Source organism: Dermacentor variabilis, chromosome 1 (assembly GCF_050947875.1).
Source record: "Dermacentor variabilis isolate Ectoservices chromosome 1, ASM5094787v1, whole genome shotgun sequence".
Classification (NCBI taxonomy): domain Eukaryota; kingdom Metazoa; phylum Arthropoda; class Arachnida; order Ixodida; family Ixodidae; genus Dermacentor; species Dermacentor variabilis.
Genome location: NC_134568.1, coordinates 227,018,073 through 227,037,550, shown reverse-complemented (window position 1 = coordinate 227,037,550; position 19,478 = coordinate 227,018,073). Strand labels below are relative to the sequence as shown.

General features: G+C 43.3%; 1 protein-coding gene across 2 annotated transcripts in view; it reads left to right on the top strand.

Moving 5' to 3' along the window:
• Mcr (macroglobulin complement-related) overlaps nucleotides 1-13,904 on the top strand; it is a 274,884-nt gene extending 260,980 nt beyond the window's left edge. For both annotated transcript variants that reach the window (XM_075670201.1, XM_075670195.1), the window contains exons 31-35: nucleotides 360-521; nucleotides 7,186-7,382; nucleotides 8,346-8,520; nucleotides 8,619-8,724; nucleotides 11,776-13,904. In XM_075670201.1, the coding sequence (XP_075526316.1) occupies nucleotides 360-521; nucleotides 7,186-7,382; nucleotides 8,346-8,520; nucleotides 8,619-8,724; nucleotides 11,776-11,972 (837 nt within the window). In that variant the 3' untranslated portion in view covers nucleotides 11,973-13,904. The remainder of the gene's footprint in view (nucleotides 1-359; nucleotides 522-7,185; nucleotides 7,383-8,345; nucleotides 8,521-8,618; nucleotides 8,725-11,775) is intronic.
• The last annotated feature ends 5,574 nt before the right edge of the window (nucleotides 13,905-19,478 follow it).

Genomic DNA, 19,478 nt, shown 5'->3' with positions numbered 1-19,478 from the left:
GAAAATTCATCTGGCGAGGAAACATATTGGTGCCAAAAAACGTGCACTTGCCAAGAATGAAATAAAAATAAAGAACATGTTCTTTATTTTTATTTTATTCTTGGCGAGTGCACATTTTTTGGCACCGATGAATCAGTGGTGGGTATGGGCTTTTTTTCTGCATCTTATTCAACTGATTAGATAATTCAATTAATTTCATTGATCCTTTTGGGGTCGAATTAGCAGAAGCTGACTGTATTTCCAGATGCTATCACCGTAAGGGTGGCCATTTTCAAGTGGCAGTGTTAAGGGCGCACTGAGTTACTTCCCTAATTTTTAACAAGTTTGCAGTTATGAACTGTAGTTTTTGCCTTTTTCAGGACACACTTTTGGCCATGCAAGCTCTGACAGAGTTTTCGATCCAGTCTCGCTCACGTGATGTCACTGACATCAAAGTCACTGTAGAGGCCCCTTCAACACCAGGCTTCACACGAGAGCTTCACATTGGGCAGGAAAACTTGTCCAAGTTGCAGACACTGTCTGTAAGTTTTTATGAGTTTACCTGGACCTCCTTTGTGGGTGTATTTGTTGAGTTAAAGTGAAAGGTTGTGAGTGACTAAGCATGTTATAGTGAAGGCTGGGGAAGACCTGCAATGTGGCACATGTATAGCTCCCTTCAAAATGGCACATGTGTGATGTTAATACAAGACGTTAAGTTGCAACGCTGCCAAATTTCCAAGAACAGCAGTAGTACGAGTTGCACCTCCTTCCTTATTGTACTCAATCCTAGTGAGAAAGTTAGGCACTTCGCAATGCTCAACAGTTGAACAGTGTGGAACACTTGTATCTGATTTCATTTTTCATAAACAATCAGATGTGTGTTTCTGGCCTTTAACACGAGGGCAGGAAAGAAATGTTTTGACATAGTGTTATGACCATTTGTGTAATTGCACATAAAGTGGCTCTGGACAGGCATGTCCTCAAGGAGGCTTTTAGTGGAGTGTTCAGGCATTACTGAACCATGGCCAATGATAAATGCTGTGGTTCCGTCTGATAAATGGAAATCAAGCACTTTTTGCAGCAACGATGGAATCTTTTGTTAGGTCTATTAGCATCAAAAGGGGCAACTTATCTCAATAATGGTGACAAAATATGTTTAATAGTTTGTCTTTGAAGTGAAATAAGGCTGTGCGAGAGCTTGTGTTACCATTTATTTATTTATGTCGCAACAACAAGTGAGTAGAAAGGGTAAACTTTGATCAAAGCAGATGGCTTGGGCACTTTCGTGTTGTAGTAGCTACACAAGCCACGTAAAACACAGCGTTAAATGCAGAAGGTATCCTGTGTATGTTTCCTGCAACGATTCCCATTGCATTCTGCACATGTGAACATTGGTACTGCTGTTTTTTAGTGTATACAAATTTTTTGCATGCACTATTTCAACAATTCTCGCGGCAGTTATTTTTTTAATATGTTACAGAGGCTCACCACACAGCAACGACTCATCTATTTTCATGCTCTCATGAAAATTTCAGCAGAATTCATAGTTCACTTGCTGATCAGTACCAATAGACTGACAGTTCAACAGATGTTTCAATCCAATAGGTTTAAGAGATCCCTGAAATACAGTGGATGCTCAATAGAAACTAAGACTGGGTCTAATGCTGCATGCTCAATGTGCCATTGTCAGATGTTTGCTGGTAATGTTGCTATTCAATTAATATCCACGAGAAGCCACATCACTTTCTCTCAAACACAGCAGTAGCACTATTCATTTGAACGCTAGATAGTACTTCGTTGCTTTTAGTTGTTCAGGTTGTGAGCCATGGCCAGCTTGTGAGCAACCAAGCTCATATTTACTTATGCTGATTCAAGTCGTGCAACCAGTTTTCAGTGGCTCAAGGAAACCATCAACACATCAGCGCTCATGATCAAAGCCAATGGATGTTTTGCTGTTTAACAGTACACCCACTACCTCAGGTTTTAGTAGGAAGCACCCATGAAATTTTGAAAAGAACATGTTTATTTGTCTGGAGTTTGTGCATGATGGATCACTCACCTGCTTACTCCAGTCTGACAAGAAAATTGTGTAAATGTTTGCCTGGACAGGAAGTACCGTATTTACACGATTGTAAGTCGACTCGAATGTAAGTCGACCCCCCCATATCGCATGACCGGAAAAAAAAAAAAAAAAAAGAAAACCCGAGGGCGCATTCGATAACGAAAATTTATTAGTAGCCGACATGGTCACTGGACTACTCGTCTTCACTAGTGCTGCCATCGTCATCGTTGCTGCGGTCCCACAGCGCGTCGTGGTCCAACGAAATTTCAAATTTGGCAAACGACCACACCAGGACATCTTGCAGAACAGCAGCCCACGCCAAATGCACCCCACCACACGCTGCCGTCAGGGAGGCTCTTTAGACAGGTCCGGTTGGTGTAATTTCGCAGTCTTCTGCCGCCAGCCACTCGTTGTACTCACGGCGGAGCAGAACCTTAAAATTAAGGCGAAGGTCCGGGCTTGTTTCATGACCACGTCGCACTTCAATGGCAGGGACCGATCACGCATTTCAGCGACGTATGCCGCAAGCTTAGCCTGCAGCTCCGGAAAGCGTCCAGACTTCGGCACGTGGGAAATTTCTCACTTGCCGCCACAGGGTGAAAATTTCGCTTCGCTGCAGTCGCCACTCTCGCACCACCCGTTTAGAAACATCGAAATTGCGGCCCGCTGCGCAGTGATTTGTTTCTTCGGCGTAAAGGATGGCAGCTCTCTTGAACGCTGCTGTGAATGAGTGCCGAAAGATTAGTGGGCCTGCAGCACTCATGACGACTGGGGAAGCATAGAAGTAGCACGTAGCCGGCAGTCAAGTGGAGCGCGTCAAAAAGTTTGTCAAACCAATACTAATGCCTTTAAACAGAGAAAGAGAAACCCGCGAGCGGTGTCTGCTCTTCCATGAACTACCGATACTCCCATGGATACTCCCCGCAAGCGCCGCCGTTCTGAGGGTGCCGCCGCAAATGGGAACAGCGGCGCTTCCATCAACTATCGATACCCCCCCCATGAGTGTTGCATGCACTGTAAGACTCTCAAAAATGTTGAAAAACCCTTCCGAAAAGCGAACAAACACGCGGGATAGCGAAAAGATACGGGTAGGGCCATAGAGCAAACATAAAATTGTAATTACGTTGTAGCTCTCGTTGGTATCGCTTTTTTTTGGCGGGGCCATGTTTTGGTTTCGATTGTAAGTCGACCCCCCAACTTCAGACTTTCAAATTTTAAAAAAAGGGGTCGACTTACAATCGTGTAAATACGGTAGTGCATTGAGGAGTTAAGATTGGTGGATAACCACTATTACTTCGAATGTGAATGAGACCTGTATGTACTTATATATATGACCCAGAGGTAAAATGCCAAAGCACTCGCTATTGGGCTGCTGAGCACGAGGTCGCGGGATCGAATCCCGGTCACGGCGGCCGCATTTCGATGGGGGCGAAATGCGAAAACACCCGTGTGCTTAGATTTAGGTGCACGTTAAAGAACCCCAGGTGGTCAAAATTTCCGGAGTCCTCCACTACGGCGTGCCTCATAATCAGAAAGTGGTTTTGGCACGTAAAACCCCAAATATTATTATTAAAGCACTCGCTAGGTAGAAAAGGGACAGCTTCAACCATAAAAGGCTAGAAGGCAAAGATCAGCCCAACAAGATGAGGTCATCGCATTTTTCAACCACAAGGGAATGGTGTACACCCACTCGGTTCCTTATGGCCAGACAGTAAATAGCACTGACTGCTACAGAAGTATTATTGAGACATTGATGTGTGAACACACCCTATTAATACCAAAACTCATGCAGAAGTGCAAACTGCACTACGACGACAAAAGTGCCCATGTTGCCAATACATCGACCCAATTTCTGGCTACCGAATCATGAAGATCCTGCACCGTCCAAGCCTCACCTCCTGCGGCTTATTTTTGTACCCACAGTAAAGAAGGAGCTGAAAAGGCATCCTTTGACAAAAATTAGGGTGCACTTAAAGCAGTGAAGGTTTTTCAAGATGATGTCAAGAGATGGCTTCACCCATGCTTTACAGGCTTGGCATATATGATGGCACAAGCACTGTTCACTTAATGGCGGGTACATAGAAGGGCATAAGTATGTCGGTGATCATTTTTCTGAAATAAACGTTTCAGAGCATCAGTCTCAACCGCTAATGATCAAATGTATTTGAGCATAAGAGAGCGTCGTGTTAATTTACGAACAACTTTTAATGGCTATGACGGCAGTGCTACAAATTCAAAGCATGTATGTGGCACCACTGCTAGAAATAGTGCTGTAATTTGGTTCATATTTCTATAATGTCAAAAATAAAGGGCAAGCGTTTTATTGACTACAGCACATAATTTGAGGAAAGAAAAGTAATATTTGCAAGTTAGTATGAATGTTTGTGATATTCCTAATTTGATCCTCATATTTTTGGCACATGTGGGATTGCATCTTCTGGTGACTGTCATGTGCTGGCTCGCTGCTCAACTCATCCCAGAGAGATTGACAAATTTCAGCAACAAATGTCTTTCAAAATAGATTATACAAGAGGTACATCTAATACTTCCCTGTACATTGCTTGCCTGAAGTCCTAGCCTGGCAATGAAAAAGCACAGAGAAATATATTGTGCCATCCATGCTTCAAAAACATTTGCTGCTCACGGTACAAGAAAACTAGGCTGTCAATGGGTCTGGAAAGTTAGTGGTTACTTTATTTTTTATAACTTCAGAAACTATAACTGCATTTGCATCTATTGCATTTATTTCATCATGAGCAAAAGGATCCAGGAACTTTTCTGCCATGCAGACAACAGAAGATGACAGCAGACAGTAACTCCTTTTTGTGAAGACTCTTGAAATGGAGCAGCAGCTCAGTATGTGTGAGTGAGCTGAGCTGGCATCCATGTACGAAGGGTCAACACTTTGATTTGAACCCGCTGGGGTTGCTTAGTGGCTATGGTGTTGGGCTACTAAGCATGAGGTTGCAGGATCGAATCCCGGCCACGGCAGCCGCATTTTGATAGGGGCGAAATGAAAAAACACCAGTGTACTTAGCTTTAGGCGCACGTTAAAGAACCCCAGGTGGTCCAAATTTCCAGAGTCTCCCACTACGGCGTGCCTCATAATCAGGTCATAGTTTTGGCACGTAAAACCCCGTATTTTATTTTTTTAAACCCTGATTTGACATCACACAACCTAATTCTTTGTTCAAGTGGGGGCAGTAGGGCAGGATGAAAGAGTTTATTAAACGATAACATAGGATACTTGTATATTCCTTTCAGACTCTTCTGAGGAAATCTGGGCACTATGCCTGAGCATTTGTTTAGACATGTGGCACAAGCTGCAGTGCTATATGTATATTTTACAGGTAGAATAAGAATTCTTCATTTTTATTTGTTTTTTAAATAATATTGCTATGAACATAGTCTAATTATATTTTTTTTATTATTAGGAACAATATAGGTGCTGTCTTATGGACAGCTGGTATAAGAGTATTAGGTTTACTTGTGAAAAGTAGTCGAATACTGATTTTAATTTACCCTAGTCACATATAATACAAGAACCTATTAGACTGACTAACATTACTACATGATTAATATATAATTGCATTTTGCTTGTACTATAGAGACTTGAAATGTTATTTTCGCTTGGTCTGGAGATGTCTCACTAATATTCAACGTACCATATTTACACGATTGTAAGTCAACTCGAATGTAAGTCGACTCGAATGTAAGTCGACCCCCCCCCCCATATCGCTTGACCGGAAAAAAAAAAAAAAGAGAGCATACCCGAGGGCGCATTCGATAGTGAAAATTAATTAGTAGCTGACATGGTCACTGGACTACTCGTCTTCACTAGTGCTGCCATCGTCATCGTTGCTGCGGTCCCACAGCGCGTCGTGGTCCAGCGAAATTTCAAATTTGGCAAACGACCGCACTAGGACATCTTGCAGAACAGCAGCCCACGCCAAATGCACCCAACCACATGCAGCCATCAGGGAGGCTCTTTTGACAGGTCCGGTTGGCGTAATTTCGCAGCCTTCTGCCGCCAGCCACTCGTTGTACTCACGGCGGAGCAGAACCTTAAAATTAAGGCGGAGGTCCGGGCTTATTTCATGATCACGTCGCACTTCACTGGCAGCGACCGATCACGCATTTCAGCAACGTATGCCGCAAGCTTAGCCTACAGCTCCGGAAAGCGTCCATACTTCGGCACGTAGGAAATTTCTTCCTTGCTGTCTCACAGGTGAAAATTTCGCTTCGCTGCAGTCGCCACTCTCGCACCACCCGTTTAGAAACATCGAAATTGCGGCCCACTGCGCAGTGATTTGTTTCTTTGGCGTAAAGGATGGCAGCCCTCTTGAACGCTGCTGTGAACGAGTGCCGAACGATTAGTGGACCTGGAGCACTCATGACGACTGGGGAAGCATAGAAGTAGCACGTAGCCAGCAGTCAAGTGGAACGTGTCAAACCAATACCAATGCCTTTTAACAGAGAAAGAGAAACTCGCGAGCAGTGTCTGCTCTTCCATGAACTACCGATACTCCCTGCAAGCACCGCCGTTCTGAGTGTGCCGCCGCAAATGAGAACAGCGGCGCTTCCATCAACTATCGACACTCCTCCATGAGTGTTGCATGCACTGTAAGACTCTCAAAAATGTTAAAAAAACCCTTCCGAAAAGCGAACAAACACGCGGGATAGCGAAAAGATACGGGTAGGGCCATAGAGCAAACATAAAATTGTAACTACGTTGTAACTAGTTGTAAATTGTAACCAGTTGGTATCACTTATTTTTTGGCGGGGCCATGTTTCGGTTTCAATTGTAACTCGACCCCCTAACTTCAGACTTTCAAATTAAAAAAAAAGGGGTCGACTTACAATCGTGTAAATACGGTATTCCCCAACTAATTGCAGTCAGTACAGCAAAAGGTCTTTTGACTTTTGTAAAGCTTGAAACAGTCGGTTCTGTTAACTATACATTCATGATCGACTTTTCAGCAGCTCTTAAGTAGAAATAACTATTCTCCTCATCTATTGCAAGATATTTCACAATTGGTAAGGTTCTGTTGTAGGAGTAACAGTTCGTATTTTTAACAAAATATGGATGTATTGTATCCTATTTTTTCAAAAAAATTTGGCTTCATTGTCTTGTTTTCTTGCAGATACCCAATGCATGGGGTGTAATCATTGTGAAAGCGCAAGGCACCGGTCTGGCCATTGTCCAGCTGCACATGGAGTACAATGTAGACACTTGGAGGCATTTGGTCACGCCACCGCCAGTGCCTGCATTTGCGCTGAACATTCGCCAGTATTCATATGGGAGGAACAGCTCCCATGTCTCATTTAGGTCGTGCCAAAGGCAAGCTTGTCACTTTCATTTTCTACAGTAAAACTTCGTAAATACGTACCTGCTTATAGTGTAATTCCGGTTTAAGTATAGTCCCGATGAATCCCCCCACCCTGTCTCCATTGAACCTAATGTATTGGCTGACTGCTAAAGCCATAGTCACTCAACGCATGCCAAACAGTTAAAAACGGTTGGTGCATGGTATTTACTTCCTTTTTCGGGGCATACAAGTGTGGAATCGGGGAAATGTCGCACACTTTCCTCGCGCAACACACGAGAGCAGGCTAACCAGCTGGTCTGGCGGGTCTGGTAACACAATCAACGTGCACCTGCGCACCATAATTGGAGAACGTCACCGAGGGGTTGGGCTCGGAGAACTTTACTGAGGCTGAGAAAAGGTCTGTATATAACGGCGTGCCTGATCCAAGTTGCTTGCCAACTGCGTATTAACGAGGTTTTACTGTACTGCTTTTACATTCTATCTCCATAGTATTTAGGCAGAATTGGTGAATTACACTTTCAGCAGTGTTTTCACAAGAACTAGTAAATTTCTTATCGATAAAAAAGGATTACATTGCATTCTAAAAGAACCAAGACCTGAACCTTTCAAGCTTTGAGAACTGCACAAGAAAGAGCCCAAATACGTAAAATTAGTTTGAAATCCTGGACACCACGCTCTTGACACAGCACCATAGTATGAGCACCAGAAAAATGGAATTTGATTTTTCTGTTTGTCGACTGGTAAAGCACTTTTTTCTACCAAATAAATTAATACAGTGCTCCGAAGAAATGCTTTACCATTCTGAATCTTGGTGGACATCTATCAACTTTCTGCTTGAATAACATAAAGCATTTCCAGTAGCACCAAATGTTTGATTTAGGATTGAATTTTGAGATATTTGTTATGGTGAATATATTTAACCTGTGTGCTAGTGCTGCCATGTGTTAGCAAATGTTGCATCTTGTTCACTGCAGCTGGATTCGTACTGAAGAGAGCCCCAGGAGTGGTATGGCTGTACTTGAAGTCAACTTGCCTTCAGGTTACTACATTCAGCAGCAGACATTGGATGCATATGTGCAGTCTGGAGCCGTACGCAACCTCCGGGAAGCTCGCTATGAAGAAAAGAAGGCTGAAATCTACTTTGATTATGTGTGTATCTTTAAAGAACATAAGCTTGATTGTTTCTTTTAGCTTCCTTAAGGCTAAGTGCAGGTACTCATCAATTTTTTTTTTATTGTTGTTTCTAGCTTGACACATCACCCATCTGTGTCAACTTTACTGCCCAACGCTGGTACCCAGTTGCCAACATGACACGGTTCATTTCAATTCGTGTCTATGACTATTATGCACCAGGTAGGTACTTATTCCTTCCTGGTTGTAGCACAATTGGCTTACAATAATAAAGGCCCGATCAAATAATGTGCACTTTCTGGTTTACTCAATTGAATTTTAAAACTTGGCCCACTCTGTTCCAACTCTCCAGTGAATATAGAAGCTATTGAATTCAGGTGAATCCAGATTTTTGTTTTCCATGCAGCATACTATGCAGATGTACACATAAGTTCTGTGAAAGGACGCTGCAGAAGGGCAACATTCACAGAGCATTGCATTATTAGAAAGTGTTTTGGTTGACATTTAAACATCAGAAGTATTTCGGACACATGGAAAAAGTATCAACTGTGACCTTGCCTACATTTCTTAAGCCATTTGAGACCAAAATCTGACAGTGCTTGAAGCAGTAGCCTTCATCACTCTGCCCAGTCAAGTTCCATCACTTTATTCGGCAAACTCAAACAGTGTTCCTCTGTAGATAAATAACACTGTAATCCTGTATTTTTTACTCTTGCAATGTATTCTCGCCCCTCCCATCTGCAGTGTACAACTGTGTACCTTGAGGGTCTCACAAATAAGTAAACAAATAAATAAATAAATACTCTATGGATAATCATGGACAGACAAACTTGTATAATTATTAAATAAGAGCACGGGGTCATTTGTGTATGGCATAACCAGATGTACACATTCAGAAGTTGTGATGGCTTAGAACAGTACTAAAGTAAATAAAAGAAAAAAATTGTAGGAAAACTTGCTGGCACAGTATATAAGTTTAGGAGCTTTCCTTCTGTCTTTTCAACATCGTACGGGCATCAGTAAGAAGTTGTGCAGTACTGTTGCAAATAAAGTCGAACCTCAATATAACGAAGTTGTACTTGCAGCAAAAAACTTTGTTAAATTGCGAATTTCGTTAATTCGATATTTTAAAATTTCAGCAATATAAACCACTTCACAAATTCCTATAGCATTCCTGATGGATAGTACCTATGTTTAGTAAGCACTTATAAACAAATTGTGAGAAGGTCAGGCCATAATAGCGTGGTTATGAGCGCCAGCGCATGTGGTGCAGATCGTGCCGAGAGCAATGCATTGATGTGGCTCACGACATCTGAAATTTGCATGTGTCATGTCGCGCAACGCTGTAATGCTTGGACGCCATGGCTGGCCGCACTTATTGCCCGTAGCCAGCACCTACAAATTAAAAAAACGAAAGTGTAAGAGAATATGGATATTCATTCTGAGCAAAAAACAAAAAAGAAGTGGAAGAAAAGTCGCAGCAAACAGACCACTACACGAAGTAAGGTTTGTAGCTTTATTGGTGTCTCGTGTGCTCAGTCATGCATGAGCAGATCTCAATTGGTGACCATAAATTTGCTGTCACAACGCGAGTGCTTCGCCCCATTACTCAGAAACTTGAGATTACATGATCACCAACCCTAGACGCGCAGGAACGCGATGCTCATCAAGGTACCAAACGTCCTGGCTCACACTTTGCACTTGCCGCACAGAGATTATTACCTCCAAGATACGGCGCATGGCCCACGCATGGACGTGCGTGGTAGGAGGAGAAAGCAGATAGGTGTGCATTCCTGCCCTATTTGATTCATATTCAATTTGGCCTCAAAATTAACCATTTGCACACCCCGTATGTGCACTCAACAGCACTTGTGCACATAGAGGTGAATGTTTGTAACAGATTATTCTTTTGTCGGTTGCTACAAGAATGGCCATCTTCAGTCAGGATGATATTTCATCATTCAATAGTACACTAAAAGCATTAATCACAACTTAATACTTGTGTTAAACCAAAAGGTTAATTAAACACATTACTACGTAGCAACCATATTGTGTTGCATTAGGAATAGTCTACATATGGCAAAATATAATGTTCATTAATATTCATTACTTTATAGCAATTTTTCAGAATATTTAACTATGCTTTGCCTGTATACATGGGCACTATGTTAGAAGTAAATTAGAGTGTAGAACACGTCTTGTATGGGGCACTTGTGCACATTGGCGTACTCAATGAAAATGCACTGGTCTTTACATACTTAGTTATGATTGCCATAATCAAGTACAGTAACAGCAACTCGCAATTTGTCTCCGAACTCTCTGCCTAAGTTGGATATTCTCTAGAATTCATGGGGTACACTTACATTTCTTTCTCCATGCTCTTAAAGGGGCCCTCATCAGGTTTTGGCATCACAAACAGTCAAGCGCAGAGTATAGATCATGTAGTGATGGTTGTTTCTGCAAGGTGTTGTGCCACTATATGCCATAAAAACTGCCGTATATGCAAACGAAAGCCTACGACCTTTTCTCAGAGAAGACACTTCACGCCACTATCAGAAATAGTTTCACACACTTCCGTGTCATAGGTGTCATGCCTGCTGCACACATTCAGCAGTAGCAGCATGAACAACTTGGATATTCCTGTCACATGTAGAGCATGCAACACTGCTGCTGTTAATGTGCATGGGAACAAAAAGAGGAAGGAGTGGGAAAAGGAACAAAAGGTGGGAGTGGTGATGTAAACATCACTTGCGCTGTCAGCTTCCATGTAGCAGTAGGGAGGAGAGTAATGTCACTTGCAGGTGCTGGTCAAGACAGTGAGAGAGACTTCTGCTGCAGCAAGTGTAGCTTGCCTCTTCACACCATGATCCCTTGCAAGATTTCATTTGCTTCCATCTTGGCTGATACTAAACCATGCTTAGAAATCCTTGCTGTAGGATACCTCCCAGACAATGCTTTAAACCTTCTAGTGTATGACAAACATTTTCTGACGGGGCCTGGTGAGGGGCCCTTCTATAATTTTGACAGTACTAGCACTGATTTCCAGTATGATAAACTTAAGTCTATTATTATTATTATTATTATTATTATTATTATTATTATTATTATTATTATTATTATTATTATTATTATTATTATTATCATTTTCAATGCAGACTAAACGTGCCCCCCATTTGACTGAAGATATGTGACTGTTCTGTATCAGGTGTCTTGCTTTTCTCTGTGTATTCTACTTGTACTATATTGCACTTCGCTCTTTCCTTTTATTTTCAGAGCGGTTCAATGAGACTATGTTTGAAGTGTACAACTTGTACGCACTCAGCATCTGCCATGTGTGTGGCTCCTACCAGTGCCCATACTGCCCGGTGTTCAATGCTGCACCTTCATCGTTTCGCCTGGATCGAGAGCAAGCTGTGCTGTCCCTGACTGTGCTTCTGACAGTGCTCTGGAGGCATCTCTCCAAAGGATAGCTGGCCGTTGTGGTGCTGTGACAGTTATTTTTCTCCAGCAACAAGAACAAACTATCACAAGGACATTGCCACAGCAGCTGTGCAGTCTGCTTCAGTCAGGACTTCATTGTGCAGCACATTATGGGTTTCCTGTTGGGGCTGGCTCTGCAAAGCCACAGCCTCACTTTCCTCATGCTTTTTTTTTTTGTCCCGCCATCTGCCTGGTGCATTCTGTTTGGAGGCAGGTTGAAGGCTTGTCTTCATCACTGAAGTGTGGTATGGGGGGCTACTTCAGTATGTGCTGTTGCAAGTGTAGACCGCATATTGCTTGGCTCAGCAAAGCTGCCCATGGGAAAAGGCACCGGTCAGTCAACACAGTTTTTATAGGCGCCTTTCCTGTCCATACGTTTTTTTTAAATTCTGGCATACAGGATACAGAAATTGGCAGCTACTTGTGATTTTTAGGTTCGTAACTTTAAGCATTCATCTGCTTTTCAGCATTGTTTCTTTTCCATTCTTCTTTTCATGTGATCATCAGAGCCAACTTTTACTTTAGCATTCATCTGTTGTGAACATCTAGTAGTAGTCATCAGAGTTTGACATATCTAAGCAAGAGTTTTGTGTGTATGTGTTGAGTGCTTGTTTATTTTTGCATTCTTTTTCATATGCAGCATTTTTTATAATCATAAACTTCCAGCAGTGTTGTTGAACATCCCATCTGCTAGAGGACGATGTTGATGGTGATTTTTTTTTCTAAAAAAAGCGACCAGTACATCCGAAGAAAGGATTTAAAATTTCTTTAAGGTTTCAGCTCCCCCAAAGGAGCTTTCTTCACAATGAGTGAAAAATGGCACAATGCATGGTTTTTATGTACAGCGCATGACGATTAAGGTATCTAGCATAAATGGGCAGAAGATTGCCATCGTGATTAAGGGTGTTCGACATGGTTTGAATGATCAGTTATTCTCCTTGGCAGTCACATGTGCTTCTGTCCAGTGGATAGTATGTGACGTAGTTACAAAGTTCTACATCACATATTGTTGTATATGATATTTGTAGTTGTGTTTATCCTTTCATTTTGTTTTTGACAATCTGAAAGCAATAGTCATCATTTGTGTAAAATTAACTTCACAGAAGGGACACTGATTCACGTGATAACATTCACTGGAGACAGGTCAAGCGTATTGTCTCAGATTTGTATGACATTTTATGTGGAGTAAATTATTCCTACATACAGTTTTTCCAGTGACAAACTGAACATTGTTGGTATAGCATTTTGCAAGGTCTGCTGCACATAAGTCATACAGGTATGTATGTGCTTAGAAATCACTGCAGGAGTTATACCCTCTTGGAACCAGAGTTCCCAAGTTGAATAATTAAAACTGCCATCATTTTGGAAGTATTGTGAGCAGCCCCCCGTTGCATCTGCCTACACTCCTGTCTGACAGTATCTAAACATGGTTTTTACAGCAAACAACTTGAATATCACAACCTTTTGAGGAGGCTTTAGAAGATCCTAGTCCTCCTTTAACTTCCCCAGGATTGCTTTTCCTTCTGCAGTAAGGGCAGTCTTTGAAGGTTGTTGCTTTTTCTCGAATGTTCTACTCCTCAAATGTGACACATCTGCCAACTTGCTCACTTGTTACACTGGATAAGTGCATCTTACCGAAAAAAGACATGAAATAGCATGCTGAATCGGAGTGAAACTGAGTGTCGGATTGCTGCACTGTCAGTATAAACATTGACATTGGGAAGCTGCAACAAGACGAGTTGGGGGAGCAGGGTATTGTTTGTTCAAATGCCCCATGAAACTAAGTCGTGCAGGATACCTTGAAGCAATAACACAGGGCAGATTTCATGGAAGCCTGAACATGTTGCACTGTATTATTCATCCTGCTGTCTTGCCAAAAAGAAATACTGTAAATACAGAGAGATAAACTGTACCTGTACTTCCCTCTGACTCTAATTTTGGGACCTACAATTGGAAGCTGCTGCACAGGTTCCTGTGTTAATGCAACCACACTATTGGCCTGAAAGTAGGTTGTGAGTGTGTAGTTTACCAAACTATTTGTAACTTATTTGAAAAAGCTAAATGAGCCACCATTTGGGTAAAAAAAATGGCTTCTTTATATGTGACTTGTACTGTGCACACTGGTGTTCTTACATCAGTCAAGAGTGCATTTACAAACAAAATTTCAATCAATTAGGGCAGTGTTATCACTGGGAAATGCAACATACTTTCAAGACCGATAAGAACGCAGCAGAGAGGACTGTAGTGGAGCAAGAGGACAAAGAGAATGTGGCGAAAAAAAAAATTTACTCGTGCCACTTTTAACAGTGGAGCTGTTTAAGCCTAAGTTCCGCGCGGCATGGAGCGTTACCAGCAAACTCGGCCCAGCTGTGCGCTGCCTCGTGTTGCCTAGCAACCACCTGCGAGAGCTCCGAGCCATGTAACCTTCTCTCACCCCATGCGCGTAGGGTGGAGTCGTGACGTCACAAGCGAGGAAAAGGTCGGAACAGCCGGCGCGGCGACACACCTCTCGCCTCCTCTACTCCATGCGTGTGTGCTGCTGCAATGGGAAGACCAAAGAAAGTGCGGACGCTCTAAGAAGAGGCAGTTCACTAGGAAGAACACCGTACTGCCAAGTGAGAAGTGATGCGTCGCCGCCGAGCTGATCCGGAACACTGCGCTGAAGCTGCGGCTGAGAAGAGGTGACGCCGAGTCGAGGATCCCGAGTTTCAGTCCAGGGAACGCGAGAGTTGGCGCGTGAACGCTCGACGTTGGCGAGAAAGGGATCCCGGCCTGAGACTGCTCGAAAACTTCCAGCAGGCACTTCCTGCCGAGACAACAACCTAGCAAAACCTAGCATAACCTCGCAAAACTTAGAAACAACTTAGCCAAGCCTACCATAACCTCGCAAAACCTAGAAACAACTTAGCCAAGCTTACCAACAACTTAGCAAAACCTAGCATAATCTCGCAAAACCTACAAACAACTTAGGCAAGCTACGTAATTTAAAAGCTAGATGATCACAAGCTCCGCTGTTGACTCCAGGTTTGCACCACTAGTGCAAGCTGCGCACTTTTTTTTTTTAAAGGACTCGGCATCCCAGTGAAAACATTTCATCCATAGGACAACGGAATCATGCCCCAATGTTTATGCACCATTTCAGATGCAAATAGGACATCTGCTGCACGAGCAGTTTGGGATATTCTATTGCGGACGTCTCAGGGATATCGCACATGGACCAGGGCCATGATTTTGTAGCGATGCCTTTCCCGGATGCTAATGCCTTTCGCGGTTTTCGCGTTCGTGACCCTCTGCCCGGGGCAGAGCCTAGAACGCGTCCAATCGTGAACGCGGAAAGCGCCAAAAAGCATTAGCATAGAGAAAAGGAATCGCTACAAAATTGCGGCCTTGTTTCGGATATGCTACCATGAGTGTCTCAGGGTTATCCCACATGGACCTTTGACATGCACATGAATATTTGCCCTCCAGTTGAGGCTTTGTCTTTGAGTTTCGTCATAACATAATTATATTTTCTCGCATATTCAAATTACAGTCCGAAGCTATCATGCCTGCAGCTCGTGTGTACGTCGTATTTTAGAACTTTTCTAGCGCAATTTACTTTGAAAAAGTCAGTTCAATTGGGTACATTTGCTTGGCACAAGGCCTAGAAGAATGAGGACGGATGCTGCGCATCCGCACACATGCGTGCACACATAACGTGGGCACACAATGCATCTGTTGTTGATGTGTGGGCACTCTGCCCGTTGCATCTGTCGCATAGCGTGTGCTGTGACTGTAATCAGCACTATGGCAAACACTGCAAAACGCTCTGGCATGTGCTCGTAAAATATATGCAGCATGTGCATAATGTTTCTCCCGAACATGCAAGGGATGTCCGCAGGACACGGACAGTGCGGCCAAGCAAGCTGAGGTACGTCCACAGGACGTATTCGACACCCCTAGGATAGCCATGTCCTGGCAGTGGATGTTCATAGAATATCCATAGGACGTCATTGTTTTCACTGAGATGTGCGGGTCTGCCCGCAGGCCCGGCGTATGCACATGTTCTGCTCAGGCGAGCATCGCTGTGGTGTAGAGACCCCGACTCCTGGATACGTTCAGAGACTTCCATGGATATTACCCATTTACCCATTATATATAGTATACCTATTTATATTTAGTATACCAATTTAAAACAGAACTTCAGTGCGACCTGGAGATTGAAAGCTCTTTGCTTCCCTGCAAACTGAAGAAGCATGCAGCAGCAGACGCATTAGGTGTGACGCATGCTCTCAGCAGTGCCATCCATCCACTAGTAGGGCATGGAAGGGCAAGGACAGACTGGTGCGCGCGCTGAGCGTTCCATAGAAAACTCGTGAAGGCTTTACTTCTGGTACGCGCGTTGTGTGTGTGTGTGCGCGCGCGTGCGTGCGTGCGCATTTGGGTCATTCCCTGTCACAAGAGTCGCAGACGTGCGACGCTCGTCTATTCCATATTTTGATGTGAAACGTCTTTCAATTCGGTCAGCATAGGGTGACGTCGCTTGCTAAAACCGCATGTAATGAAAACATGTTATAGTATTATCGCTTATATAATTGCAATCGTACTTTCCGCGCGCCTTGCTCTAGTATCGTTTTGTAGACGAACAGCATGACGTAATCGGAGCTAAATTTAGCCTCTCGCTCGGCATTCTGAGAACTCGGCAGTGCGTTTGTCGACTCGAGCTGGAGGGGTCATAAAACTCAAACCTGTACTCGTCGGGAGTTATATAAAGCTGAAAAGCATGCAATTTTTTGCAGAAATTTGATGGTTGCTCGGCTGTCGCACCCGCGTTCGACACTCTTAAAAGTGTGCACCTTTGGGGCTTGTCCCGTAACGATAATCGTTATCTTACCCGCATTTCCTTTTTTAACCCTGTGCACCCGGTATTCTCGGGTCGCAAACGGCATGCGCTTTAGCACCGTGACGTAGCGTTCACGACAAGAAAGGAAATCCAAGTAAGACAGAGGACCATTTTTGTTGTGGGACAAGATAATCCCCAAAGGGTGGAAACTTTTTTTAAGAGTGAAGGGTTCAGAAATGGGCGTAAGGAGACTCGAGCAGGAATACATGCAGGGTGATGCCAATACGCGCCCGCCACCTCGGACACCTGCGGGCCCACTACGAATAGGGAGCGAGCACGATTGCAAGCTTATACCGTAGGACCCTCACTAGTTGCATCACAAGCAGTGGCGTAACCATATGTTGGCCAGCCGGGCACGTGCCTCCCCCGAAATTTTAGGCAACTTAAATTAGGCAACACAAGGCAACTTTTCTGTGCAAATGAGTGGGGGGGGGGGGGGGGGCACCTTTACTAGTGTAAATGTAAATAGTGCCCATCGTTCGCCATAAAAACGCTTAAACTCGCACAAGATATATGAAATAAGGTGCATCTCGCAGGTGTACGCCTGTGAGGTACACCATCTCCTTTGCTTGACAAGGAACTACATCAAATGGACTCGCGCAGGAAGAACACTGCCAAGAACAAGCAAACAAGCGAAAGTGTAAAATAAAAATTTCTAGTAGCGTTCTTTTAATTAGCTCTGGAGAAATACAGAGAGATATATATGTATTTGCGTAACAATCTCAATTCTTTTGGATCCCTAGTTTATCGCTCTGCCAAGTGCCAAAACCGACTCGTATTGTTATTAGGGAAGTAGCGTAACGATGCGTGGCTGCCAGTTCCGTGCAACCGCGTAGAGGGCAGGACGCAGCGGTTCTAGACGTACTGCGCCCACCGCGGTAGGTTAGAAAAAACGTACATAAGCATAGTTGAGAAGTGGCTACGTCAGGCGGTTAGACTGATAGCGTTAGAAGCGTCACTCAAAACACATGGAATCCTTCTACACTCCTGGCGGTGTTTTCTCTACTTCCTTTTTAAAGAAAGATATGTTGATCCACAAATAGTTTCACAAGCAAAGGGTAAATTTTTTAATTTTCGTTTTTCCTTCATGTTTCGCTGTTGCTTCGGCTCTCTCCTTATTGTATTGCTAGTTCTCAACTCCTCTCGACTGTTGCTTCCAGTTGCCAACTTTGCATGAAAAGTGCTGTACAATTAGGGAAAAACCAGAGGAGGTAACGGGTGACATTCACATTCCTTCTGGGTTTAACGGTTATTGCAGGGTTTGACCATGGACGATCATTCGCGTGATATTATTTTTCACCTTATCTAACCTTCACCACGGGTGGGCATGGTTCCGAGGATATGCCAGGGTCGCGGCGAGCCGTCACTCGAGGAAATAATGAAGCGAAATGAAAAGTTATATATATATATATACATATATATATATATACATATATATATATATATATATATATATATATATATATATATATATATATATATATATATATATACACACCTTCAGGGCCCGTGGGCACTGCAGTAGGGAGTGGAATGCATGAAAAACCAATGTATTTACACATAAATGCGGCTATACAGTAAACAAAAACAGAAACAACAGTTACCTATGTTGCAGCAAAATGCAGATTATTGAAAATAAACAATAACTTCAATAGGAGATTTAAAGGGACACTAAAGGTTACTATGAAGTCAAGTCTCTTCTTCGCATGAAACAAGCGTTTCGAGGTTTCTGGGATGGTATTTCAACAGTCCACGTTGACTTAATAGTAACCTTTAGTGTCCCTTTAAACAAGTCACAGTGTCGGTGATTGCGGTAATTGAGGAGGGCAGGCGGTTCCAATCATTACTTGTATTAGGAATGAATGAATAAAAATTAGAGTTCGAGAAAACGGGACGCCTACTTTATGAAGGTGATCTCCACGGGATGAAATGTATTCTGGCTCAGATATGACTTATTTACGATGGCGATGACGATAAATTTTGTGAAAGAGTGATGAGCGAGACACCTTCCTTCGTAAGGAAAGAAGAGAAAGGTACAAAGAAGCGTTCATTGTGGACACATTAGATAGACGAGAGTAGTTGTGAAGTACGAATCTTGCGATGGGATTTTGCACCGATTCCAAAGTTTGAATTAAACACTCAAGACCGGGATCCCCACACCGAGCATGTATATTCCAGTTTTGGGCGTATGAGCAATTTATAGAGTAAAAGTTTTAATTAGGATGGTGCCATAGAGAAATTGCGCCTTAAGCAACCAAGCATGCGACTGCCATTGTTGGAAACGCAACTGGCGTTGTCTCCGGCCGCAACTCGTTCCACGACATACAGACCAGCTGACTAAGAACCGAATCCCTTTCGTGGTCCCTGGATCAGTCTAAACAAAGAAGGTTAAACTAATGAAGCAACAGCGATGCGCGTGACCGTTGCAATAGATGGTGACAACTAAACACATCTCGAGTTAATCGCACGGGCATCGAATCGATGAGAAAAGTGGCCTTCACACCCCAGGAGATGCCAGTGATTACCGCCATCCAAAAGGAGTGTAAGAGGCAGCAAAGTGTTGACCGCCGAATAGCTGTCAAGTCTCAAAATTCATTTGGTGGCGCTTTAGGTA